This window comes from Manacus candei, unplaced genomic scaffold (genome assembly GCF_025592945.1).
Source record: "Manacus candei isolate 608988 ecotype Guabito, Panama unplaced genomic scaffold, ASM2559294v1 h1tg000003l, whole genome shotgun sequence".
Classification (NCBI taxonomy): Eukaryota; Metazoa; Chordata; class Aves; order Passeriformes; family Pipridae; genus Manacus; species Manacus candei.
The window spans coordinates 11,346,803-11,374,358 of record NW_026138051.1 but is presented as its reverse complement, the minus strand read 5'-3'; the positions used below and the strand labels follow the sequence as shown (position 1 = coordinate 11,374,358).

General features: G+C 43.4%; 1 protein-coding gene across 6 annotated transcripts in view; it reads right to left on the bottom strand.

Moving 5' to 3' along the window:
• The window catches only part of LOC127469542 (integrator complex subunit 6-like), a 40,714-nt gene extending 30,723 nt beyond the window's left edge, over positions 1 to 9,991 (bottom strand). For 5 of the 6 annotated variants that reach the window (XR_007904007.1, XR_007904008.1, XM_051784026.1 and 2 more), the window contains exons 1-2: positions 9,753 to 9,982; positions 9,567 to 9,644 (exon numbers count right to left, since the gene is read on the bottom strand). Coding sequence is in view for 4 of the 6 variants with exons in the window: in XM_051784026.1 (XP_051639986.1) it covers positions 9,567 to 9,644; positions 9,753 to 9,863 (189 nt within the window). In the remaining 2 variants the exon portion in view is untranslated. Of the gene's footprint in view, positions 1 to 9,566; positions 9,645 to 9,752 lie in introns of all 6 variants that reach the window. The other variant, XM_051784018.1, reaches the window with a different exon arrangement.
• Between the last annotated feature and the right edge of the window lie 17,565 nt (positions 9,992 to 27,556).

Sequence of the window (27,556 nt, the reverse complement as noted above, 5' to 3'; positions counted from 1 at the left end):
TGCTCTTTGGATCAGAGGAGGCTCCCCCAAGCCAGGCCTGGCTGGCCTGAGCCTGCAGCCCGAGCTCCAGGGCACATGGATCCCAGTCCATCCCACGGGTCCCACCGCGTTCCAGCCCGGGAGCACCATCAGGAGGCCTGGCAGCAGCTAAAGGCACCAAGTGTTCTGCCTCAACAGATGCACATTCTCCCACAAAGCAGAGTTTAACTTTTTTTTTCTCAATCAGAACTCACTGGCTGTGCTGCTAACACGCTATGAAGACCAGTGCTAATGCATTATTCTCACTTAGAAGCAGAGCATGGCAACACCAGCTTAACCACACTGTAGATCTTTGTTTTCTGTCCAATTAATTGTTCAACAACATCCATCTTATCAAGATTTTTATGTTTTTTAAATAGTATTTTACACATCTAAGATTTTTAAAGCATCTCTGAAAACACAGCCTAATCAACAATCACCTTCATCTTTAAAAATCAAAATTAAGGAGTTCTGAACTGTTGATTTTGTAGCCTACAATACCATTTAATAAATCTAGAGCTGCTTATCCTGAAATTTGCGTGGAAACACAAGGAAAGAATCATAATAACTGGGTACACTGTGAGATTGTGAGCTAGAAATTTATAATAACAACAATAATAATCATAGGAGTAGCTATTTAAAAATAAAACAAGGTTCTTGTTTACTTGTTTGACAATTAGTTCAAGTTTCACAGATCCTTGTCAATACCAGATCTTACATAAAGACAAATTTTGTCTTTCCAATACTTTGCAGAGTGAATACACACATCAGTACAAGCCTACGGGCAACCACAGATTCTGATCTGCACAATAACAGAGTATCATTACAAAAATGTACTTTTTTCTCTGCATCTTCCTAAACCTCAACCCTAGAACATGCTGCTCACAGCTGAAATTGATTGCTACATGGGTGTTTTCTAATTATTCTAAAATTGGTCAGAAAAATGCAAAGGAAAAAAATTCCTTTAAATTACTATCTGCTCCACTTTTGAGGGGGGCAAAAGCACAAAAGTTACATTATTAAGTGGTACACTGTGAGAATAAAGTTTAAAAAAGAAGAAAAAATTCCAAGACTCAACCTACAGGAGTTCATTACTTAAATAACAATCTCCATTTAAAATTCAGAACAGCAGCAACTGCCCTTTCCATTAATTTTTTTTTTTAGCCTTTGTTATTAAATAAAATCAAGGATACAGAGACAGTGAAGAAGAAAATCACTGAAGACTGGAGCCATCCAGAACCTTCTCACAGGGCCCTTGGAGTCTCACTGCTCCTCCTCCAAAATCCCTCATCTCCAGAACACGAGTCACACAGTACAGAACGTGCCTTTTCCCATTTGGTTCCAACAGCTTGAAGTACGAGAACACTGCAGGAGACAGCACCAAGTTTTGCCTTTTCTAGAGCACAATAAGCTCAGAACATCACTCCTGCACCACTGCTGTAAGTCACAGCTCTTTCTGACAAGCTGTTTTGAAGAATATGGCAGGGTGAACAGCGTAGAAGTGTCTGCAACCTTAATTACTTTTTTCCACTGTTACAGTGTGAGACACTCAGCATATAACACTATAATAGTTCTCATGAAGCTTAAAAAGAATAAATGCCCATTCTGAAGATATCAGAAGTACTTTGTGCATATGTCAGGTTACAAGGCCTATGCCTTCTTCCATAAATACCAACAAAAATCAAAAAACCCCACCTGTGAAATTTGAGTAATAACTGCACCAAAGGGAAAGAGGCAGATTCTTAAGATTCCACATGGCAGGAACCACCAACTTCACAAAGCACCTTCCTCCTTACAGAACATCTCACTACAAAAATACAACTAGAGAGATCCAACTCAACTGTTTGATTCCACATTTTAAGCTGCTATTTTTAAAATAAAAGTGACCTTTGCACTGAGGATGAGTTAAGCCTCTTAATGCAAACATATCTACTTTTGTCTAGTTTATCCTGTAGTCTTAAGGGCTTACATCTTTGAATGTGTCCAAGCCCAAATAAAGAACCAAATAAAAAGTTGAAAATATACATTGCTATAGTGGCAATGAACAACAGATGCTGGTTTCCTTCAAGGCCTCTGGCATCTCATCAGCTGTACAGAACAAAACAGCAACCCATTTCAGATGAAAAAGCAAGCTCTGAGTTGGCAGATTCCTGTAGAAACAGGACCAGTTAAAATAGTTTCATTAAGATTTAACCTTGCAACATGGACTCTCCTTTCAATGAAGACAGGCAGCAGGTGAAAGCACAAGTTCAAGTACTTAGCTAACTTCAAACTTATAATGATAAAAATGACAGCTAAGCAGAGTTCAGTCCATCCTATCTATGAAGTAGTTGTTAATTTCTGAAATGTCCTTCCATTTAAATCAATTCCTTTCAAAAACTTAATCACCACCTTCAAGTTCTTGCATGAACTCCATTTTTTACAAGAGACATCAATTTCTGAACGCACAAAACTGTTTCTTTTAGAAGAATGAGTCACTCTGAGTATTATTGCTTTGTTTTTTTAAAAGCAAAAGGTACATTACTATGCACGAAATTCCTCAGTATAATGCTCTGTCCTGTCACACCAGTTCCTGCAAAAGGCTGCTCACTACAACTCACAAGCAGGACAAGAAGAAGTAAGAGTGGCATGCTTATGTGTGTTTAAAAGCAATTTAATATGCTTTACACTACCCAATGTGTTCTCAAGAAAGGGAATATGCTTTTTAAAGGATACACTCTATTGGAACCAATTAAGTATATTTATAAGCTAAAAGGAGATACACTGCTTGCTGAAGGGATGCCAGCTGAGAATTCTTAAGATTTTAGTAAAACACATTTTTAGATGCTTTTAGATTCTGAGAGACATGCATTGAAGTTTTGTTTGGCTTTTTTGCAGAGAGCACACATCCTTCAGTCAAAGACTAAAGTGATAAAGCAGTTAAATTAAAAGGAACATGTAAAAATTGTTGTGTGGTTATTCTCAAATAGTATTAAGTGGATTTTGTTTTGTCTTCAAAAAGAACTAGACAACCAGGATTTGCATGAGTGCTCCTTAAACAACTGACTTCTGTTTCTTTTCTTAAATTCACTGTGTTTAGCAGAGGAAGAGCAATTGTTGGCTTTAATCTACCAGTCATTTCTGCTTAAAGACAGCCTTCAGAAAATACACAAATTCCATGACAAAACCCTAACCAAGCACTGTGGAATACTGCAGTTGAGGTGTGCACAGACTGCACAGGCAATGGAAGATGCTGGTGCTCAGAAATAAAAATACTGCTGACCTAATATGTGTTTGGTGGTAAAATAGGAATGGTTTTCTCTGCTAAATAAACACAGAATATAGTCTCCTGAATTAGTTATCAAGAACAGACGCTGTCTATGCTGCCTCAGTACTATATTCTGCACTTCTTGACCTCCTTCCAATGCCTGGCTAGTAGATTCACTAAGTTTGTACATTATTTACAGCATATCTGGAGAGAAAGATAGGCCTCTCCCACTGACCTCAGTTTTCTTTCCCCTTTGCATCCCTCTGATACCAGCTTCTATCCTGCCCCTGCAGCTGCTATCTGCCTTGCACCAACAATTTTGCCTTCAGAACTTGCTACCAGCTTGTAAAGCTCCAACAGTACTTCCAGCTGCTCACATCACCAAGCAGGTCAGACCACCAAGACTTGAGTTTGCCAGAAGTCAGAACTTTCACATATTAAAATGATGTTTTCAGTGTCTCGAGGTTCTTGTAAAAGCTTAAGCAACTTAAGCTTATTCTGTGGATTTGTTATGGTCTAGTTTACTTAGTATTCCTCTGCTCTTCTTCCCTCACAAAAATTAAAAAACATACGAATGCATTTCCTACCACATCGGGCAGCATTCCTGCAGATCTGTGCCTCAAACCCAACAGGTTTCACACTTGGGTTTCTCTCTCTCCTTGCAGCTCAGGGTCAGGAGCTCTGATCTAATTTCTTCCAGAAACAGGCAAACAGATCTCCCATCTCTCTTCTGCAGCACAGCCTATCCATTTGCCACTGGCCTCTGCAGAGTCAGTGGTAATGGGCTCTGTTCCACACCAACAGAATGCCAAAGCAAAATTTAAAAATGCTGGTAAAAGCCTCTGTGCCACTGAAATAACAGACAGCAAAAGTCACTCTCCTCGAGTGTGACCTTATGAACTCCCAGTTTTGAAGCACTATTTTAATAACATACATGAACAGGTTATTTACATACAGTAAGTACTCTTTGACAGATTGTTAAAAAAGCCTTCTACGAATTCCTATTCCAGCCTCTGAAGATACCCCAATCCAACACCAGAATTTCAGGGAAAAAGAAGAGGTTGCTCAGAGTCCATCACCAAGAGCTGCTTCCACAAGGGAGCTCTTTAGCACTGAAACATATGTTCAGGCTAGCGGGGAACAGCAGCGGAACTGGAAGGCATCCTATCCATCAGTCCCAGTTTGCACATCTCAGTGCAGTGTTTCTCACACACTGTATAAAGCAATTTGAGCTACTTTTTAGACAGCTATGTACATATTTCTCCACTCAAATTCAGGGAACCTATTTTTGTAGTGCAGTCATAGCTGGCTCTTGAATTCAACATAACACGTAGCAGAAGGAGGAAAATACGTATTTCAGAACGTAAGTTCTCTAAGTCCTCTGATTTGTGACCAGATCATTTATGAAGGTCATACTACAGTCTCAAAGAACATAAAACAAAAGCCATATTTCTGTGACCTGATCATGAATAATATTTCCTCAAGCCCTGAGGAAAGACCGTATCACCGCCAGCAGCCAGATATCAGTCACAAGGGAACAGGGTAGTCCAGTTAATCAATAACTTCACATAAGGCCACCATTGTGTTTTTGGTCTGGGCCTGAACTAGCCATTTGCAGCCCAAACCCACAAGCAAACCACAAACTGCAGGATGTGAGGTTTCACAAAAATTTAGAATGGAAAAAAATAAATCAAGAGCTAAAACCTTGCTTTTCTTTTCAAAAACTCTTTTTAGGCTGAGATTTTGGCATGAGCTCCGTTTTCAGAGAAATTTAGGTACATCTTACTGAAACCTCATCACTAGAAAACAGGAAAAGCTTGGGGGGAAAGGGTAGGTGAGAACACTCTCCCCTTCTCCCTATACTTTTACTCTGGCACCATTACTTCAGGAAAAAAAATAAAATCACTTAAGATTCTCTCCATTTATACCATGGCATGTGCTTAGGTGTCTCAGAGAAGCATGTATATTTGACAGAGGGGAAAAAAACACAGCTGAGGATGACGAAATTTATGTGACTTCAGAAAAAGTAACTGGGCAAATACCTGGAAAAAGCCAGATAAGACCTTTACAGCCATACCAATGCACACCATGGGTCTCTGAACCACAGATGGTGGGAGCCTGGGAAGGACTCTGCAGAGCTGTCAGTAACATGTCTGGCCTGTTCTCACCCTCCTCCCCAGGCATTCCAGATCAGCCACATTGTGCAGGAAGGGATGAGAAGGGTGGGGCTGGCACACAAGGCTTGGAGGTACTGCAACACCAGGTCACACCACGGTTGGGATGGAGCAAGCTCTGAGTTCCAGCAATCCATGAATATATTAATCCACTATTTAAGTCTTAGGACACATCAGGTACTATATTCCTTGAATCAGATAATGCACTTCTCTTATCCCAGAGGCCAAGAACATCAAATACCCTGCCAGCAAAGGCTGTTCTTGAACCCATTTTTCTCGCCCAATTGGATACACATGGGAGAGTAAACTCCCTCACTACCTAAATTTAAGCACTGGTGTTTCAATAGTAATAGACACCTGTTACAAAGGTCCTTTACCATAGATATCATTAGGTTCCCAATGGTGCCAAAAACCCAAAATCAGATACCCAAATACCAGAATGGACTGGCTCACTGCCATGCTGTTAACATGCCAACAACCTGACAAGACTCACTTGACAGTATCCTATTACAATTTGAATCTAAAAAACACACTAAAATCATTAGGCTAAACATTCTTACTTCCTGAAATAACATACAATTTTTCCCTTCTGGTCCATAAAATTACAGTTTGACCCAACACTCAATGGAACTTACAGGTATTTTTCCACTGACCTATACAGGATCGCATTGCTTGACAATTACAAGGTTAGTACATTTCATAACATGCTTTTAAAATATTAAATATTTGTCCCTTACTGTAGAGTATTTTAGAATCAAAGTAAGAGTTGTAAATGGCTGCACCATAATTGCTGTCACAAATCACCATCTTATACATTATGTAACAAACAGAAGCAAAACAGCTGACGAGATTCCAAAGGCATCTGCTGTCAGAGTGGACTAAGATTCCTGCCATCCCCATCTCCCTGTCCCCACCTTCCCAGGACAGCACCCTGCCTCCTCTTCAGACATATGCCACCATAGTTCTTTGCAGAGCCACACTGCAAACTTGGGAGACTAAAAATAATCCCATTTTTAAAAACTGGCACAAACATAGAGCTATGAGCAGTCAATTAAACAGGAGCAACAGGTCTTGGAAATTATTTCAAATCCTTTGTACTAAAGACAGTTCCAAGAACATCATCTTACTTCCAGAGATTTTATCAAATAATTCGTGCAATAGCACAATCCTTCCACTTAGCACAATACCATCATATGCATGACATTTCCTTGAGATATACTTGTCCATCAAAAGTGAACCAGTGCTGTTGGTTTAAAATACTTTAAGGCTGCAGGTAAACAAATTGTGAAACAAACCAACCCAAGGAGCTCATCTCAGCCACCCCTGCTCCAAGCTGAAGTTCTCATAATACCTCTGCCTCCCAGGTGGTCTCAACTCCACCTCCGGATTATTTCCTTCAATTGCTCCACTAGTAAACTATCCGTGAGACTATATAATTTAATTAGTGTAATCATAAAGAAAACAAGAGGATAAAGCAGCCACTAACCAAAACCAGCCGCTGCTGTGCATACTTGGAAAACAAACTCGTAAAACACATTCACTTGCCAAGTTTGTTTTCACCTTCTCTAAATCAAGGGAGATAAAGTACCTAACTGCAGCAGCATGAGCAAAGAAACTTAATTTTATGTCTTTTACAAGCATGTTTTGTAAGACATGCAGAATTTGGCCCAGACTAGGAAGTTTTCCTGGCATAACTATGGTTTTTAGAAAACACAACAGAGGGACTATCATAAATACCAGCACAGGTCTTGAGAACACGTCTTCAAAGAGGGAAAGAGTCATGTTGCTGCTGTGTGGCTTTCTCTGCTTGAGGAACAGACACAGTGACAGCCCAACAACACTCATTTATGCCATGAAGTCTTCATGCAGTACTTGAACTGGAGTTGTGATCGTAATTACTATAATGAGATATTTATTGGATCTGCAGTCTGTTCCTACAAAAGCTACTGATTTTTGAAAAAATATTTTAGAATTATTTCAGGTGTAATTCAAAAACCAGCTAAAGGCAGAAAAACAAATTTCTAAGAAGTGACATTAGCAAGTTACAAGAACCACAATACCTTTTTTCCCTTGGCTATTTACTGTATCTCAAACATGACTGAATGCTACGATGGGTATCACACAGTCCCATTTATTTCAATTACTATTTACTTAAATCGGGAACACAGTCAGATGCTCATTAGCACATTAGAATGTACACAGATGCTCATTAAACACAAGGATTTTCTTCAGCAAATCTGAGTATAGATGTGGTAATAACCTGTAGCATTACCACACAGACCTCCAGCAGAAAAGTCATCTTCTTTTATTAAATCACCAGTATGTTTGCTATCACTGTAGGGAGAAGGTTCATTCATCAAACCTAAAATATACTTGTAAAATACTTTACACAAAACTAGGAGACAAAAAAATCCAAACTCAAGAAATCTAGAGTTAACACTAGCATAGCAAAGATTTGGGGTTTGAATCCAGCCACAAACATGGATGGGGAGAAGGGTGTGTGCATTATGTCTAAAAAACACCTCTTCCAGGCAGACGGTTTTTGGACAGTAGGTTTCTGTAACTCAAGGATGGTTTCAACTCACAGAAATTACATCCACACTTTCATCTGAGGAAACGAAAGGTGCAGTACCAAACAATAAATACTGACTCACTCTATCACTTCTGTCACTTCAGAGAGCTGTATAAATTTATTACTCATGAAAGGATGCAAAATTCATAGCTCATGATAATTACATTTCCTCATTATCAAAGATATGAATAAGACAGCATCACTGAGCACTTATTTTTACAACTTCTCAAGCAGTTCTAGCTGGGGGATCTAGAGAGTGTCTTCTTTTCTTCCTTGGGATGACTAGCAGTGTATTTTTACATGAACCTCCTTGGCCTTCATAGAATGGCTCTACCGGTCAACAGTTAGGATAACTACTGTATTAGTCAGGGCAAACACAGTCCTAATCCAGGACTATTCAGGAGGATTCTAAAACTCCCATAGCAATGCTTTCTGTGACATGCTTTATCTAGATATTTTAAGTCAGACATTTCTATCAGCAAGTTGCAGCCTACAGTATAAGGCCCACAGTGCGATTTTTTTTTCCACTCTTGCCACAACCTCGTGGTGCAGCCGACACGAGGAACTGCATGGCACTACCTGCCTCAACCTGGAGGAAGGAGAAAACAGGGATGAGAGGACCTTGGTCTCAAGAAAGCTCAGAGGGACCTCATCGCTCTCTACAACTACCCGAGAAGAGTTTGTAGTGAGGTGGGTTCTACTATGCCTGCAGCGAGAGGATTAGCCAAAATGACCTCAAACCAAGGCAGGGGAGATTCAGATTAGGTACTAGAAAAAACAATTTTGCCACTGTTCGGGCAGTCAGGCATTGTAATAGGCTGCCCAGGGAGGTGGTGGAGTCACCATCCCTGGAGGTGTTTAAGAGGTGCCTGGGTCTGGCGCTGGGTGATGTGGTTGGGTGGGCTGGGGGTTACAGTGGCAGGGCCGGGCTGACGGTTGGACTGGATGGTCCTAAGGTCTCTTCCAACCTTGACGATTTTGTCTCCACGTCCAGCTCACCACAGCCCTGCACGGAGTGGAGATTACGAGCACCTTACACAGTGCCGGTGCGGGTCACCGTGCTCAGCAGGAGGAATGGAGGGGACACGGGACCCCAGCACCGTGGCTTCTTCTTGCCTCGCAGAGGCGGAAAACAGGCGTGGGCGCTCCGTCCCACTGCCCGGCGGGGACCCGCAGCCGTGAGGGGGCCGCTGCCCCAGCGCTGCCCTTCGGGATCGGGCAGTACCCACCGCACCCACCGCCCCCCGCCCGCGTGTCCCGGGGGTGTCGGGGCCGAGCGGGGCCGGATCCCGGCGCGGCCCCGCCGGAGCCACCGCCCCGCGGGGGGCGGAGCGCGGCCGCCCCTCGCTGCGCCGGGGCGGTGAATCACGGCCCGCCCGTCTCCTCCCCCCCCCCTCCTCCATCTCAGCAGCGCCCTCAGCCTCTCTCCTCCATACAAAAGCAAAATGTCCGCCATCTTCACAGGCTGCTGCTGCCGCCGCCGGGCCGGACGGGGCCGCGCCGCGCCAAGGGCGGCCCCCGCGGCGGGACCGGGGCGGCCGGGGGGGGTCATTACCTTGATGCAGTAGGGCGGCTCGTCGAAGGTAACCAGCATGTACCTGTCGCCGCGGCTGGCCGGGTCGCGGGCCCGCAGCTGCGGAGAGAGCGGAGAGAAGCGGCCGTGAGCGCGGCGAAGGTGCGGGGAAAGGGGGGGGGAACGAGCGGGGCGGCGGCTCCCCCCGGGGCGGCGCCGCACACTCACCTTCATGAAGATCTCCACGGCGCCCTTGGCGATGTCCAGATAGCTGGTGCCCAGGTACGCCCGCTGGTTCATGGAGGCGGACGTGTCTATGAGGAAGAGGAGGATCGGCATGGTCCAGGCAGAGCCCCGGCCGGCGGGCTCCCTGCGGAGGAGGCGCGGCACTCGCCCGCCGCTCGCTCGGCTCTGGCGGCGCTGCCCGAGCTCGCCCGGACTCAACTTCTCTTCCCTGAGCCTCCACCAGCACCATGTGACCAGCGCGCACGCCATTGGCTGGCAATTATACCCGTATTTGCATATTCATGGCGGCGCGCGCGCTCGCGCGAGGGACGGGGAGGGAGGGGGGAGCGAGGGCGCGCGCGCGCGCGCCGCACCTGTCACACACGCGCACACACCGCCCCTCTGCGGGGTCCCCCGCCCCGCGCCACAGGGGCCGCGCGGCCCCTCACGGGCGGGCCCCACGCGCCCCCCCGTTACCCCGCCGGTAACCGCGGCGGGGTCACCTCCCCACCGCCGTCTGCACCGCCCCGCGCAGCTCTCGGGGGCTGGGGGAGCCCCGCGGGACTGAGGGGAGCAGACGGGAGACGCGCGCTGGCCCCCGGGGAGCCGAGCGAAGCAGCTCAGCTGCGCGCCCGGTGACATAATCGCCTCCCCCGTTCCTGGTCCACACAGGTTTCACTTAAAGCACTAAATCCTCAGCCCTCCACGTGCGGTGCTTTCGTAGTCAGGTAACTGCTGTCTCTTGTCACAGCTCGGAACTGGCTGTCACACAGAGGCAGGGCACCTCAGTGTACCGGGATCGAGACAGGATGGCAACAAATTAATTGTGGCAAAACTGAGGATGCATAAACCCTGCGTTATTTCCAAACACTCGGGTGAAAAATAAGTCTGTCTGAAATAAGGGATGACAGAATCAGATTGGAAAAGACCTCTGAGATTGTCAAATCCAACCCGTGACCCAGCACCACCATGTGAACTAGATCATGGCATCCAGCACCATGTCCAGTCTTTCCTTAAGCACCTCCAGGGACGGTGTCTCCACCACTTCCCTGGGCAGCCCATCCCAATGTCAAATCATCCCTTCTGTGAAGAAATTCTAATGTCCAACCTAAACCTCCCATGGCACAGGTTAAGACTATGTCCCCTTATCCTATCACTGGTTACTTGGGAGAAAAGCCTGACTCCCACCTGGCTACAACCCCCTGTCAGGGAGTTGTAGGGAGGGATAAAGTCCCCCCTGAGCCTCCTCCTCAAGGTCTCCTGCTCTGAGGAAGCAAATGGCAGCCCCAGCCCTCGAGCGGGTGGCACTGGATGGCCCCGACAGCACCAGCAATGGTAACTGGATAAGGGGAAGGAAACTCAGGAAATATTTAGCACTATGTCTGCTCGTGAGTGCTTGTTTGCTTCCAGGAGTGAATCCAAAACACACAAAAGCAGCACTGTCAACATGAATCTTACTTTAAAATAATAAAGAAACTGATAATACCTTCCGACCTAGCTTTTTCCGGGTATTTTTTTGCCGTTCATTTGAGCAGTGGGCAGGGCCAGTTTCGGTTCTCACTCTGGTTTGTGAAGCCCTGGACAGTACTGTTGTTTCACAACACCACAGGTGAATTCTAACATCCCCATTACAAAGCATTACGAAATATGAATGTTTGTAAACATACCATTATGCATCTTGATCAAAATAATCAGAGATCTAAACTCATTTAATTCATCCATTTTGTCACCAAAAAAAGCCCAACACCTGAATACAGGACAGTAAAGTCTCTATACTGGCTTTAGAAAGAAGTTTATCTTTTCAAAAACATTCTGCAAATATTTTTCATAAAAACATAATCATATTTAATTCAATTGAACCAAAAGTGGATAAAGTAGTAGCCGAAAAGCAGCTCATTTTGAAAATAAATCCTGCCAAACTTGGAGACTCCATTCCATTATCCAGCCCCTCTCCATAAGCTGCATATGTGCGAGTGCAGTGGTGATCAAGGTTTCTGAATTTTAACAATCATAGCAGAAATGCCAGGAGGGATAAACAGATAAATATTTTTAAGCAAGTGATTAGTGCACATGAATGGAGCCAGACTGAAACAAATGCGATTTGAATCTCTATAGATAAGATAAAAATGCAGATACTGTATTTTTGTACCGCTCCATGTTACTCTGGAAAGATAACTCCTGGATAGGAATGGATTTGCAAAGGCCTGAATGGAGACTGAACTATTGGTAGAAGATGCCAGCTACCACTGCCAGGTCCCGCACTGGGAACTCAGTGAGGCCACCTATGCATTGCTCTCACGTCAACCTGATGAGATCAGAGACTCCCTTCTGCCTCCAGCTGACCTCAGCCAATTCCAGCTGGCAACCCAGAGGCCCCGTGTCCTGCAGCCTCCTCGAGTCAGGCTGTAGGAAATGCTAAACTATTACAAGTTCTTACCATCACCATTTTCTTTTTTTTTTTCATTCCAGACTGCCAGATATCTAAAAGCCACTTCTTTCCCATCCAAACACAGTATTTAAAGGTCAAGATGAAACTCTTGTTTCCTGTTTCAGAAGTTGACCTTTCCAAGGGCAGCAGCAGGCAAGGTTCACATACTGTTCCTCTTTCTCTGTTGAGGATTTTGGCTTTTGGATCCTGCTCCTGCTGGACACCACAAGAGCTGAAATCTAGCAATCTTCTGGGCACAATGCAAGACATATATTTAGTTCAATGAGACACTTTTTGTTCCTGAAAATAACAGATACCATGGTTGCTAACGTGCATGAATGCAGTTAGAGTGGCTCTTTATTGCTTCTTCATAGAGTTTGTGTTTGCAGTGCTGACTACCTGGCAGATGTGGTGGCAGGCATTTGTCACCTCTATAAAGTTTAAACTTTTCTTGGGTTTTAATTGCAATTACACTCATCTACATTTCTTCAACTGCAATAGTTACAGAAATTGTCTCTATGGGGAAATTAATCCCAACAGCTACAGCAGATTAAGCTCTCCTATAATTAAATATTTTGAAATAGTTGCTGTGTGGATATTCTATCCCACAGTAAAAAGGAACATAATTCTGGGGTAATAATTCCAGTCAATTTTTGGCTGGATCCGTGGTATTTTTCCCTGTTGTGCTGATAAAATATTATTTTTCTGTTCCTTGTCATAACACAGTTATAACATCTAAGCTGTTGCCTCTAACAGGATTTTAGCTCTAACAGCCTTCATTTCTTAACACTTTTATATTGCTTCATTTGTTCCTTTTTCTCACCTAGCTGCTTTCTGCCCTGAACAAGCAATACACCTGTGAGACAGTGGCCATGCTGCTTTAGGCACTGAAGATGCTCAGCTTTGGCACTGATCAGCCACCTGAATTTGGGGCACACTTGATATGTTAGTCAGAAATTATCTACTTAAAATCTGGATCAACAGCTAAACCCTTCAAACCTCCCTCAGCTGCTGTGGCTCCCTATCTTGGTCGTGTAATACAGCTGCCCTGATGACTTACCTGCTTAAGTTAAAAGGCTCCAAGGCAGAGCAGAAATGATCACTGCTAAATCGCTACAAAAATATGGATTAATCCATGCTGTGAGCTGGGGAGGTATGATCTCTGTAACAAAAAAAAGGGGCTGCTGCTAAAGCTAAGGGACTCATTTGGCACTACACAAGGTGCAGTTTTCAGTGCCACAGTGGGAATTCAGAAGGCTTTAGTTCTTAGCCAGCCACAGATCTGTGCTGTCCCTTTCAGAAAAGTGAAATTCCCAGTTTACTTAAAGAATTTGTGTGCAGCTGGACTCTATATGAAAGGTAAGAAATTGTACTAAATAACAACTCCTTCACAGTTATATTCAAGATGGCAGAAGCTGAGCAAATTCAAGTCCTTTGATATGGTGTGCTGTGTCAGAGTTAAATATTCTCAGCCATCAGCAGTTAGCTGCTCTTAAGCCAGACACTAGAAAAGGCCAGGCTGCTTCTGCCAGTGTGTCACACAGCCCCTTCTGGAAAAACAAAACAGAAAAAAACCCCAACCCAACAAACAAACAAAACCCCCAAGCCAGTATTTTCCAGGATATTGCTCAGCAGCACCTTCTTTTTTTTTCCCCCTCTTTTATGACAACATTATAAACTTCCACAAAATTATGACTCACCCTTGAAGATTTCTGCCCCTTTCACTCACTCCATCTCCTTTCTGAAACTACTCCGCTCAAGAGATTGGGAACCTGATCCAAAACCTGCCTCTCCACTGCCTTTCAGGAGTCTGAGTTTGCTGTTTGAAGGACAGTAATGGAAGCTGAGGAGCAAACCCTGCATTACTGTGGGCCATCAGACTTTAAGTCTCCTGTGGAGATTTGCACCTGAATTTCTTTGCATAGGCTTCAGCAAATTCAGGAATACCATTTTCAGCTAAAGTATAAGGAACAGACTACAGATACATCCCCTGACTGCAGCAGGTTTTCTGCTGATTTATTGACTGTGCATAAATACTACACTATAACTGTCATATTTAACCACAAAGAGAGAAAGCTGTATGCTCAGGAAAATAATCCGAGGCAACTCTGAGGTTTCTCATCTGTCTTCCATGCACTTCAGAAAAAGCAGCCACTTAGCAAAGGGGCATAGTCCAGCCATCCTGGTTTCCCCCCCTCTGCCCCAGATGTGTGTTAACCCCTTGCTGTGCACAGTTCAGAGCACCTTTCCTCTTCCTGCAAGGTTTTTATGCAATCCCAGCTAACACTGCCCACGGTCCAAAGGTGAAAGCCAGATCACCACTGCCTACGTAACAGCAGGCACATTTTCATTTCCATTTTGCTTTAAAGACCTATGAGAATGGGTTGTGGAAGTGATTGGTTGCCTAAGATGGGGGACTGTTTTGCAATAATAGTAGATAAGCAAAATTCTGACAAAACATCTCTGAGGAGACATAAAGTGATTCCACGAAGCAGCACTTTGAACAGCAAAGCAAGCTGGAACAGATTTCCAGACAGGCAAGGCTTTCCATATGAGAATAGGTTTCAAAGTCCAAGAGTCTCTCCAGAGAAGAAACAACATTCGGAATAAAACTTTGAAAAACATTCTGGCTACTGAAAAAGAAACTGAAACCCTCTTGGTAAATTTAGCAGACTGAAGAATTGAGTTACTCTAAACCTGAAGACAAGAAAAAGAAATTAAAACTGTACACATACCTATGCAGGGAGATACAGAACTGAAAATGTGTGCTTCAGATAAGTGCATCTTTGTGATGAAACAGCAAATAATATCAGATTAATGGGGTGGGTGCCCCAGCCCCAAGCCCCCGGATGCCCTTCCAAGTTCTTCCCACATAAAGATTTCTCATCTGTCTTCATAAATGCTGGGAGACAGCAGAGCTTGTTCTGGGGGGTAAGAGAAAGGAAAGGGAGAGGGATTTGTGGCCGAGAGAGGAGCCTTACAGCAGGCAGTCACAGCCACTGGAAGCAGGGGCTCTCAGGCCAGGGATGCTCTGACCTGAAGGTGCATTTGAATTGACAGCCAGCCAAGAACTGCGTGAAATTCCCCATTACTTCCTTTTACTGGTCTTATGCTAAGTGTTGCTAAGCTGTACCTGGGAATCAGGCCAAATCAGCTTGGGATCTTTGGATGAAAAGCATTTAAAAAAAAAAAAATCCAGAGTATTACCCACGTGGAAAGCAACAATATGAATTAAATGGATGCGCAAAGTAGCAGGATTTGGATTTTATTATATTCCACAAGGTAAAATATAAAGACAAACTAAAAATTACCACTTTGGAGGAAAACTACATCCTTCTGCCTGGGTTTCTGTGAGGAAGAGTCATAAAAGCAGTGTATCGTTACCAGAACTGAAACCCGAGAATACACATTTTTAAATAGACTGGAGCCAACGGGGACTGGTTAGGAGAGTCATTTTCCTGGGCTAGGCTACACAGATTTGTGCCACCGAGTGAGAAGTTCACACTGCTTCATCTATTCCCTATCAACATTTATTTTATGACAAAGAATGCTCATGTGGGCTGGGGACCTGCTCTGAACTGGCAGGATTCATCATAAAGCGAAAGCCACATTTGGCTGTTTCATTTCTGGACACTGTTATGATTTTTTACTATATATGTGGCCTGCCTGCAACAGAAATTCTCCCTTACAGAGTTCAAAGTATCTCCCACAGAGAAGGTTTATCTAACCTGACTGTGCACTCCACATCCTGCTTGTGCCTGATCCAAAGCGGACCGGGCCCTGCTGGAATCCTGAGGGAGCCTCAGCCCTCCAATTTCAGCTCTGCAGGTCACCTCTCACCTCTCAGCATCATTTCACTGCACTGGGAACACCCACTGGCATAGCACCTTGTGTGTCCCACAAGAAAAAAATTAGAGACAGTCTCCTAAATATTGAGGGACAACACTCCATGGGATGTTAACTCTGTGCTGAGGGCACCTAAAATAACTTACTGGTCCCAAACCAGAAATGTGATGTATTATTTAAGGATGAATATTAACATTTCCAACATGTCCTTAACAGATCATCATCATCTTATTGAAACTGAACACTTCCGTGGCATGAGTATATTTATCATTATTCAGTTTCCAAAAACAACCCTTAGCTACCACAGAAAACTCTATGCAATAAAAGCATTATATTTTACCATAAACAGTTTTCACAAAATATTTTTTTCCTCCCAAAGGAATCCCATATTTAATCCTAAAGACTATTTGTCATCCAAGACTGTCAAAAGAACATACAGAATTATTCACTTGGAACACTAGCTTTGGTACCATGTGAGCACTTGCTGGCTCTGTTATAAACCTTCACCAGCATCTTCCTGGCCTTCCTACCTTGGTTTCACCAGCTGCACAAGTGCTTATTTTGTTGCTTTCACTATTTTTTCAAAACCATTTAAAACTGTGCCAAGCCCTCTCTGCAGAGATGAGAGGAATCAGTCCTGCCCTGCAGTTCTCACAAGCTAATTTCAGCCATGATCTAATGAGTGGGTGGTAACAAGACAGAAAGGCAGGACAGGAGGAAAAGGCCCAAGCAGCAGTGGTGAGGTTGGCAGGAAACTCAGCAAAAAGCAAGTGCACATGAGAATAAAACAAAGATCTTCTTATTCTTTAATATTTATATTTTTTTTAGATAAATAATGAGGAAGAGGAAGTGAAGACTCATCTCCTGAGGTATCTGGGAGATGTTCGGAAGAAACAAGTTTCCAGGAGGACCTTAGGCAGGGACACAACCCCATCTTGTGAGAGCAGCTCTCTGTGTGGTGGCATGGAAAGAAGAGATGGCAGGAGCAGACAGCACAGTGCTGCAGCATTGCCAGCAGCACAGAGCAGATGGGAAATCCAAAGAACTGAGACACAACAGCAAGCAAGAAATAGGTGAGCAGAGCCTTGAAGAGTCAGCTCGAATGCGACGAGGTAGGACAAAAAGGTACAGGGTGGAAGAGCTGTGTGACTTTACCAGACAAAGGGCAGAAAGGTGTTCCCTGCAGATGCTTGTGCCTGGATCTGAAGACATTTGCATTTGCCTCTCTCACATGGGGTACTTATGCCAGATAGGAACATATAAATATAAAATTAAAATGTGCTCTCTCTTCTACGCCTCTGTCTCTTAAGATTTAGGCACAATAGAAGGTATTGTGCTTATTCTGGACTAAGTAGAATAAAAGAACCCTGCTCTCTGTGTTCCTGTTAATGCTGCAGACCTTGCTCAGTACAGACTGAATTACTGAACTTCCTGATCTCTCAGGTCCCAGTTTTGTCACTTCCTTACACTGACTCAATTTTTGTGTATTAAATTTGAAGATTTGTTGGCAGCAGAGAAGAACTTCAAACGCAGATGCTTCTTCTGTTTACTTGCTGCATGCTCTTACCTAGTTTTGGGTACAAACACAACCTCAGACCAGAGGGGGTTACAGGAACAAAGTTTCCTCTTCTCTTCAGAAGCTTTTGGCAATTTCCAAGAGCCAAAAGGTAATTATTTTGGCACAAAGAAGCACAAAAAAACTTTTAACTATGGCATTCCTGTACAGAGTTTTCTTGACACTTTCGTCTGAGAGGAAAAAGAAGAGAGGAGTAATAAAAAGCCCACTTTTTTTTTTTTTTTGAGATACAGGACAGTAGTTTCACTACAAGAAGAACTTAAATAGACAAAGGCTCTTCAAGTTGGAAAAAAAAGGTGACTGCAGAGAGAAATCTTGGCAGTGTTTAAAATGTTGAAAGGAGAAGGTAAATGCAGAATAATTGTTCACTTTCGCTTGCAGTACAAAAGCTGAGGGGGCATCCAACAAAGGCATTTAGCAGCAGGTTTAAAACAAACACACCCAAAAGGAAATACTCTTTCCTACCGTCCATAATTGCCTTGTGGCAGTCAGTGCCTCAGGAGGCTGTGGAGGCTGAAAATGGATTTTAAAAGGCATTAAAAAAATCCATGTGGGACAGTGTGATCAACAGCAAATAAACACTGTAGCTTTGGTGAAACTTTGGGGTTTTCAAACCCTTACTCAGCAGATCCCAAAGCTGGGAGGAGGCACCAATTCAAGATGATTCTGTACGTGGCCTTTTTCTCCCTCGCTAAGCATCTGCTGCTGGCTGTTCCTGGAAACAGTGTGGCAGTTCCTGTTCAGTGCTGAGCCATGAGCCCGAGTGTTGCACATCAGTAATGAGCAGCAAACGGTTCTCTGCATTCTCCTGCCCAGCTCTATCTTCCAGCAGACTTCCTGTGAGGGCAGGAGATGCTTCTGGCAGAGCTTTGCAATTCAACCCTCCCCCTCCTTTTCCCCAGAGCAACCACACTTATAATTGTGCAGAGAAAGAATATTGCATTAGCTAGTGAAGTGCAAATTTCAGGTTAAACCAAGGAAGATTTCAGTCCTATCTTTTGGGATTTAATTGTAGCTTTTATCTCATATTTAAAGGCTAGAAAATGCAGCTGCCTCCATTACTGGCCAAAAAGCTTGTCAGTCCCAAATAATTATTTGGTACTTTCTACAAAAAAAGAAAGGCAAGGCAACCAAACAACTGTTCTCCATAGTCAAGTAAAAGTAACAATTTACCTCAGACAGCAAGGAAAAACAAACGAAGAGAAAACCCAGAAACTCCACCCTGAAGTCACTCCATTTAATTTTTAAAAAATAGTAACTACAATAAAAGATTTTATACACAACGTTCATATAAAGGACAAGAATTTCCAATTATGATTATGCCCACTCTTTTATTAAAAAAAAAAAAAACAAGGCTGTAATAATGCAAATTCTCTTCCAAACATTTTCAAACTTCAACTATTGCCTATTCAGCCAAATTCATTGTGTTTGCAAGGAAAATCCAACTGAACTGGGAGTTTGTGCCAGCTGTTTCCCATGTTCACAACATGCTCATTCATCACCCCAACACTTCACCAGCCTTGCACAACACACTTTCCACGGCACCACCAAGCCAGGGACAGGTAGCTTGTCTCTTACCCCCTCTTCTCCCCCATTCCATCTCCCCGTGCAATCTCCCTTTTTATCCCAACACACACATCCAGCTCCCTTGTTTTATCATCCAGCAGAAACGCAGAAAAGAAAGAGGAGAAAGCAGCAGAGAAGGGGGAAGAGAAAAGGACATGGTGGGTGATTGGTGCTGGGCACAACCTTACATATATACAAGAAATGAAACAGAATTAAAAATTCCAGAGGGAGGACCACAAAAGCCTAGTGACAGGCTAGCAAGTGAAAATGTGTGGTAAGGTACCGGTTACTCGAGGTTTCCACAGCCCTTGTATTCTCAGCTTTGGAGCACAATAAAACAAAAAATATGAGGCAAGTGGTACACTAACACTAAGGCAGGGGGGTCCTGAGTTGTTCAGCACCCCTACTAATGTGGGTCTCCTGGGGAGAGAGTCACTGAGACTGGACTGTGTCCTTCAAGGGTTTCTCAGTGTAATGCCTTGGAGTTTCCTATTAAGAGCTCACAGCCCCTTTGCCCTTCTCCAGTTGTTCAGGTCTTCTCAGCGCTCACACATGTTAAGGAACACAGACAAGAGAGAAATTAAAATGCAGGAGAATGTATGTATAGAGGCAAAAAAAAGAAACAAACCTTTGAAACATTGTGAAAAAAAACAAGTGTTGATCAAAAGGAAAACAAGCACAGAGAGAAATGCAGTTCTACAAGGTTCCTCTTGTTCTCTAGGAAGATCCACCATGACAGAAAATGCATAACTTCATCCATTGAAACCATAAAATACTCTTTGATACACATAACAAGAGCTTAGCTGAATTGTGTCCCAGGCAAAGAGAGTCACCTGATAAAGCTAAAATGACCATAGAAATAGAAGTTAGCTTTGTTTTTTTATTTGGAAATTAGCACTGAAGAGAGTATTTAGCCATTAGACTACTTTAAAAAACAAAAACAAGCAAACAAACAAACAAAACCAAACAACAACCCAAACATGATAACAATGTATTACATCTCAGTGCATTGAGGCACACTTCAGAATGGTGGAAATAAAGGAAAAATTAGCCTCAGCTTTCCAAGGAGTATTTTAGTGAAACACAGACGTTTCAGTTAATGGGCTTTGACTGTGGGTATTTTAGCTCTAGGCAGTCTCGCCTGGTGCACTTTGAGCTTAATTCTCTGAGGTATCAATCACTTGAAACTCCAGATGAACTCAGGAATATCAGCAGCTGATGCCTAGTCAGAGTCAGGCCCAGCTGCCCCAAAATGGTCAATAAAAGAGGCATTAAAAATGTGAATCCACCAAGGTTTTGATAACTAGGAGTTCATCCGTAATAAGACTAAAAGGGCAACAGGACCCTAAAACCAACGATATAGCCTGCCATCACTGGCAGAGAAAAAACAGAAAATAGAAAGACTTTTGTCCTGATAGTGACATCCAAACATATTCTTTTCCAAATGCAGCACAAGCTGCAACATGCAGCACTTCTGCCTGAGGAGGGGCAGTCCCTGGACCTGAGGAACAGGACAGCACCTGTAGCCATGTGGGTTGCGATTCCTACAGGGAATGATGTGGGGGCCAGTGCATTCCTTGCTAATTAAATGCAGTCCCAGGCTGCCAGCCAGTTACCCCTGCAACTCTCCTAGGGCCACGTTTGCAAACCTCTGGTCAAATAAGGGATATGTGGAGCACTTAGAAGGTAAGTAAGCTCAAATTTAAAGTGTTGCTGCATACCAGATACAACCCTAATATTTTTCTTACACGTTTACTATTTTCAAGCAAAAGCACTAAAGGCTGTCTGTCTGGGCTCGTAATTCCCATTGCTTGCAGTCTCAGAAAGTTGTCCCATGGACCCTTGGCCTCCAGGCTCCAGGACTAGCATATCCACAGCACCCCCAGCTCCCAAGGAGCTGGTGATGTGGCAAACAGGGAGGGCCATAAAACAAGGTAGGGCAGTGCTGCAGCAACACCCCAGAAAACTGCTGTACCTGCTGTTAGTGTAACATGGAGACTCCTCCAGTCAGTGCAGCTCTTTGCCAAAGTACAAAATGAGAATCTTATCTTTTTCAAAGCTTTCCTTGAAACACTATACAGAGCTGCCTGTGTGCAAGCATTATCCTCAGCTGCTCCTTTCCCAGCAGATAGGCAAAGAGTGCTATCTGATTTCAGAGGCTGGGGCTACGCTCTGCTTTCTCTCTCTAAGTGGAACTTTGCCTTAACACCATTAAAACAAAGCCAGCCCATTTAAGAAATGGGACTCTGCAGACAGTGGACTGTAGGGGTTTTCTTACTGTTCTTTCTTACTGAGGTTTGCTTTCTCGTCAGAGCCTAATCATTAGTTTTCCAGAGGTACAGAACATACACATAACTCAGCAAGGCAGCAGGCAGTGGCCACATCCTGCCACAATCTACCTATGAGGATCTAAACAGGTGTGGTAAAAATCCTCATTTTGTGATTACTTTCCAACCAAGAAAGCAGCTGGGAATGATTCTGTCACTACCAAGTCTTCCCACACACCCTGCTTTCATCTTAATTTTTATTCATAGGAACATGCAAATTTCCTGTGACATGGGCTGGAAATTGCTTCTACTGCATCTCCAAAAGACATCAGAGGATTTCAGCATCAGTCACCACTGTGTTACATAGGCCAAAATTTTGACAGACAAGAGCGGAAAAAAAATCCTGAACCAAGAATTGGCCCAACAAACATACAGAGAAACTCAGTCCCCTCTGGAAACCCTATTGTTTACTGCTGCTAAGGTCAATGAAACTATAAGCAAACTGTTTCAGCAAGCCCTGCAGAGTTACATGTGCCAATACCCCACATTGTTAGTTCTGAAGATATTTTAAGAATGGTTATAATCAGAAGTAGGCAGGCCTCAAATACAGCAGCTGAGCAAAAACTCTGAGGGCTTGAGTGGCATCGAGGCCAACCTGCTGCTTCTCCAACAGGATCCCTTTCCTTCCGAATCTTGGGAGAGAGGGACAATTTTTGAGAACTCAGTGAAGAAAGTATGAATTTCTGGCCTCAAAGGCTAGGGACTATTTGCTGCTCCTTCAAGGGGACCCAAACTTTATCCAGTGGCTTTAGCCATCCCAGGTGTCCACCCCAAAATCCTGCAGAGAAAGGAAAGAAGGTCCAGTTAAAACCGAGCATCACCAGACAAGAAGAAGCTTTCCAGATGAGCCCAGATCTGGTTTAGGATCCTAACAAATTGAAACCCTTCTACCAACCATAATTACAGGCATGTCAGACATCTCTAGTAATAATTAAATTATTACTTTGTGTGAAAATTGAGCCTTTTGTATCTCAGCAAAAACTAAAGAGGGGAGCATAAACAATGAATAAGACTGAGCAAGTGATGCTTTCCTGTTACTTGTCTAGTTGCCAATATTTTGGGACAAATATTAATCCCAACTGTTTAACAGTCATATAAACCAACTCACATCCAACGTGCTTCACATGGTGTGAGTATTTTATTCGCATTCACTGAGGGAGAAATCAACATCTAATCAGTAGGAGCCAAAGGCACTTTTGTCATTGAAAATCACCTTGACTGCTGTGTGCCCCCTTTTCTTCATCACTCGGCATAATTTTGACTATTAGTTACAAGTTTGATTTTTTTTTTTAATTTAAGTTAGGTGACTTTTGCAGTCTGATCTTACATTACTTACACAGAGCAATACAGGGAATAAAAGGCAGAAATGAGAGCAGAACCTCCATTTCCTTACGTAAAGCCATGAGCTTTAACCATTCTCCAGTGCTGCCTTCTTTACTGAAATAGTAAAGTATAAATGCAGGCAGTTCTGGTGTTCAGATTATATGATCCCAGCCTTCCTCTTTTGTTGTTGCTCATTCATCCTTTTTATGTAACTGTTGCCTTAGCTGTGAAACCCATAAAGGTCAACTTGACTGTAAACTGTATCATTGGGAAGAGTTATCAAAATTGTGGACAAAGCATACAAAGTTGCCACCAATTTCCTTGATTTTGGAGAGAAAGCATGTTGGTAATGTTATTCTAAACACAACTGCTTCAGTGAAAATACTTTTGCAATCCAATTTACTGCTAAGATTGGGTCTGCAATAGGGGGAAGCTGTAAATAAACAGCACGGTCTTGCTAATGACTGTATAGAGGACAGAACTAAGGTCAGACAGCAGTGCTGTTGTTTTCAATGAATTCTGTGGGTCTGATTTTATCTTCCATTGCTATAATTTCAGTGGTATTATCCACTTTTATCATAGTATAATCCAGAGTTTCCCAACTGTACGCTGTTTGTCATAGTAAAATATTTCTTGTGAGAGTAATAAGACTTTGGCGAACTTATAAGTATTACTACAAAAAAGTACAAAGAAGCTAAAAATAAGACTACACCAAGTGCAATATGTATGTGGTCTATACCAAACTGTGCTCCTAGTGTAGTCATGGGGAAAGGAGTGACCCAGGGCTGCACTGGACTAGGAGTTTTATGAGGATCTGTGTTTCACTTATGCTGGAAACACCTTTCCCAGCAAAAGCCCACTTTTACTGTAATGAAATGCTTCAAGTAATCAATAATTTTATCAAAATTTCATTTTAGAGGAAAAGGAAAACTTCCGAGAACATCTGGTATCTTGTTTCAATATTTTCTCTCCAAAATAATTTTCCTGTGACATGTAGCACAGTGCCTATAAACATGGAGTTGCCGTGCTGCAGTGCAAGAGACTCTAAATTAAAACACACATTTCAGCCTACCCACCCTGCCTTTATTTTTATCTTCTGAAAACTGCAATTTTACCCCAAATAACAATAACTAAACTTTCCAAAAGCAGTGGAAGAGATCTCTTCCTCCAGCGTTCATGGTGGAATTTCCTGCTTCTTCCCATTTCTCCCTGGAGCGAGGTGGGTGCAGTCCTGCAGGGAGACCATGGAAGGAAGGCTGCTTTCAGGGCTCATTTTCCACGTGGATTTGCAGCTTAGACTGGCGTCACCTGGCTTTCCCCACGCTCCCTCCCGAGCTGGCATGCTGGTGCCTGGCTGGGCTGCGCTCCTCGGGCAGAGCTGAGGAGGAGGTGGAAAGCAGCCTGTGGAAATGCAGTGGGAAGCGAAGCGGGCCATGCCGATGGCAGCGGGAGGGATGGTGATGGCACAGCGGGGAGTTCCCACAGCAACCACTGCACAGGTAGCACCCAGCGGGCAGAGCCTGCCGCTGAGCGCGGCAGGAAATCGTGAAAGAAAGGTTACAAACTTCAAACAGACTCCCCCCCCCCGGGTTGCAGTTAGGTGTAATTTAGACCCCCTTACTTAGAAGCCGTGACCCTTGAGCTGAGCCATCCCTTGGGCTGCACTCAGACCGTGTAGGCACCACAGGTCTGCAATTAAACCCCAGGTTTTGCATCGGTTGTCCTGCCAGTGCCAGAGGAAATCTGGGAGCTTCACTGCTGTCCTTGTCCCCACTGCATTTTGATGCGTTTCAGAAGGGTGGTTATATCTTAGAGTCGGTCATTACACCAAAAAAAAAAAGGAAATTCATTTAAAATAAACTTTGTTATGTTTGCATTTTAGAATAAATGTAAATTTGCACCAGAATTGATGTGGAATGAGACTTACAAATGTGTTGGTACAAGCCTGCATATAAGGCAGTCACAGATGATTGATACGATGACTGATACTGTAATTTAGCTTTTTATGCAGTTTAAATGAGCACTCAATTCTGTACTCTTTAATCACAAAGTGGCATTTCATCTCAGGAGTAGCCAGCTGTAGTTCAATAAAAGAAAAACTGCCCAACAGGAGTGGGCAAAGTAGGCTGAGGCCTCCAAAAAAACCCAGATCAAAAACATTGTTTGAAAAATGAAATATTAATATGGGCAAGGTTTCCAACTAAATGTTTCCTTTGGTATTTGTTCAAGTGAATGTTATACCTCTAGTGGCAGGAGAAGTGAATTATTTAGCATAATGATGATGGAAAATTCAGACTACAGTTAAGTAGTTTCTACATCTTGGCTATAGGTATGTACATAGAAAAATGCATGTCATTTTTGAAAAATGAAATCTTAAATCCCCCTGTCTGCAATTCACTCTGCTCAGATCCTGAAAGCCAAGCAAGAGATATGAGGAGGCCTTTCCAAGTTAAATACAGTAATTTGTCCAAGTAAAATGACAGAACGCAGGCTCCCACACAGTCTTGGGATGCACCCATGGCTTCTGCTGAAGTTACCAGATCTGATCATTACCTCCCGTAGAAAGAAAGCTTATTATAAAAATGCTAATGTACAGCCCATCCCTGCAGGCACGGGGGAAAGCAAACTGCAGGTTACAGCTGCTGCTCTGGGAGGGAGGCTCACAGCAAGACTGGTTTAGGCTGTGACAGCACTGGGAGTCAGTCTGTGGACATGTGTCTCCTCCCAAATCCAGCTGTGTTGACAGCACAGTCCTCCCCCAGTCTGCCCAGAGGCTGGTGAGCATTGCCCAGCAATAGGTTACCACCCCTCTGATCTGGATATACTTGTTTGAGCAGTCCCTAACCTATTTCAGCGAAAATCAGCTGGGCCAGCAAACTCTTATTACTTAAAATGTTAGGCCATGGTTGCACAGACATTTTTTTTTCCCTGCAAAGGAAGCTTCAGCTATTTCTAGTCCCCTAATCTTTGGCTACACTTTGCCTCTGCATCCCCCACTTCAGGGGTCTATGCACTATTTTGTCTATTTTTATTAACCTAAGTCATTGTTGGGGTTTTTTTTAAGTTGGATTCCCCCACTCCCCTGATTCACTTAACTGTCTGTGCCAACACAACAGAGGAGATGGTAAGAGGTCAGACAAAATGTCCTAGGGGTCCCTACATGAAATTTATCTTCAGGATAAATGTCTTGAGGAAACCGTGGTCTATACTCTCTAATTCCCTTCAGAATTTGGCTTTGATAAACTACATGACTCAAGTTATTTTACAGTCACAGAAACAATGATCTCAATTTCACACTCCTCAGATACACCAAATTCAGTAGGTTTGGCCTGGGCCTTCATGTAAGTAATTCAGGATGTGGCTGTTGCTGAGTTGTACCCTCCCATACACAATTTGGAATATGCCCAAGGCAGGTTGCTTCTAATGCCTGGGGTAAAAGGGGTCACTGTAATACCTGGTGGAGAAATAAACCCTAACCACTGTGTGTGCAAATCGGGCACAGGTCGGATCTGTGCTGATGGGTTTCTTCTTTGAGCCAATGCACTTAGATTATCTGCACTCTAAGCTTCTCATTGGTGGCAGCAAAGCTCAAATCCAGAGTTTTTTGAATTTCCAGGTCAGAGATCAAGTCCAGCCCAATTGCCTCCCAGGTCTCTTTTCTGCAGCATGTTTGCAACTTACCAAAGGCTCCACAAACTAAGCACAAGACCATCTGCTTAGCAGCAACAACAGTTCCTTGTTCTCGACTTCTACCCTCTTCAAATCCCTTGTCTTGGTCCTGCTGACCACAATAAGGAACGAGTTCAGCAGGAAGGACGAGTGTTCTCCGGAGTAACTCCCAGCTGAACTCCATGAGGAAGCCGGGAGCCTGCCTTGGCGCCGTGCTCAAGAAACAGAGCGTGCAGTGTGGAGAGCCCTTCAGAGAGCGGCCAGGATCAGAGGGAGAAGGACAAACGGTACCTGCTTTTAACAACAAATCCAAATATCATTTGCTGAGGTGATAGCAAAGCTGCCCTGCCTCTCCCCCAACCAGCTGCACAAAGACTCAGCAAGTCACGCACGTGGAACATTTGTGCAGCCAAGGTGCAAAATGGATCATATTAAGCGAAGCTTTTAATAAGATTTTGATAACAATGGTTTTTATGTTAATCTCCAAAGAGTTTGCTTTTGTAACATATAACTGATAAGCATATAATCTAGTTTTAATTTAATCTCTGCAGGTGTTTCCCAATGGTAAATGTTAAATTTTTATTGCTTCCTTAGGCAGTAATAATAGGGGAAATGTCTGTAGGGCTCCCATCATCCATTTGTATGCAGATAGCATCATATTTTATAATAGCTGTAAATCTGACAGGATAGACTCTTACTGTTGAGATGATATTATAAATATGTGTCAACACCGAATAAACATCTTTGAAAGGAAAATAAAATAGAGATGTTATTAGAGGTCTAATGAAACAACCATAACCGCTTATTTATAAGAGATGTATGCGCACATCCTTGGAAAAAACTAGAGCCCATGCTGGGTTTGCAGCTTTCCAATGAGCAGGACACAGAGATTCTCAGCAGGGTTCTGCAGACAACGCAGAAATAGATCCAACACTTCATAAAGATGATGACTGTCTATAAACCTCTAACTGTTTGTTCTCTCTGAGGTTTCAAAGTGATTATAAATACCTCAGTGTCTAAGACTCAATTATGGCTTCTCTTATACAGCTGAGGGATCACAGCACGTCAGGAG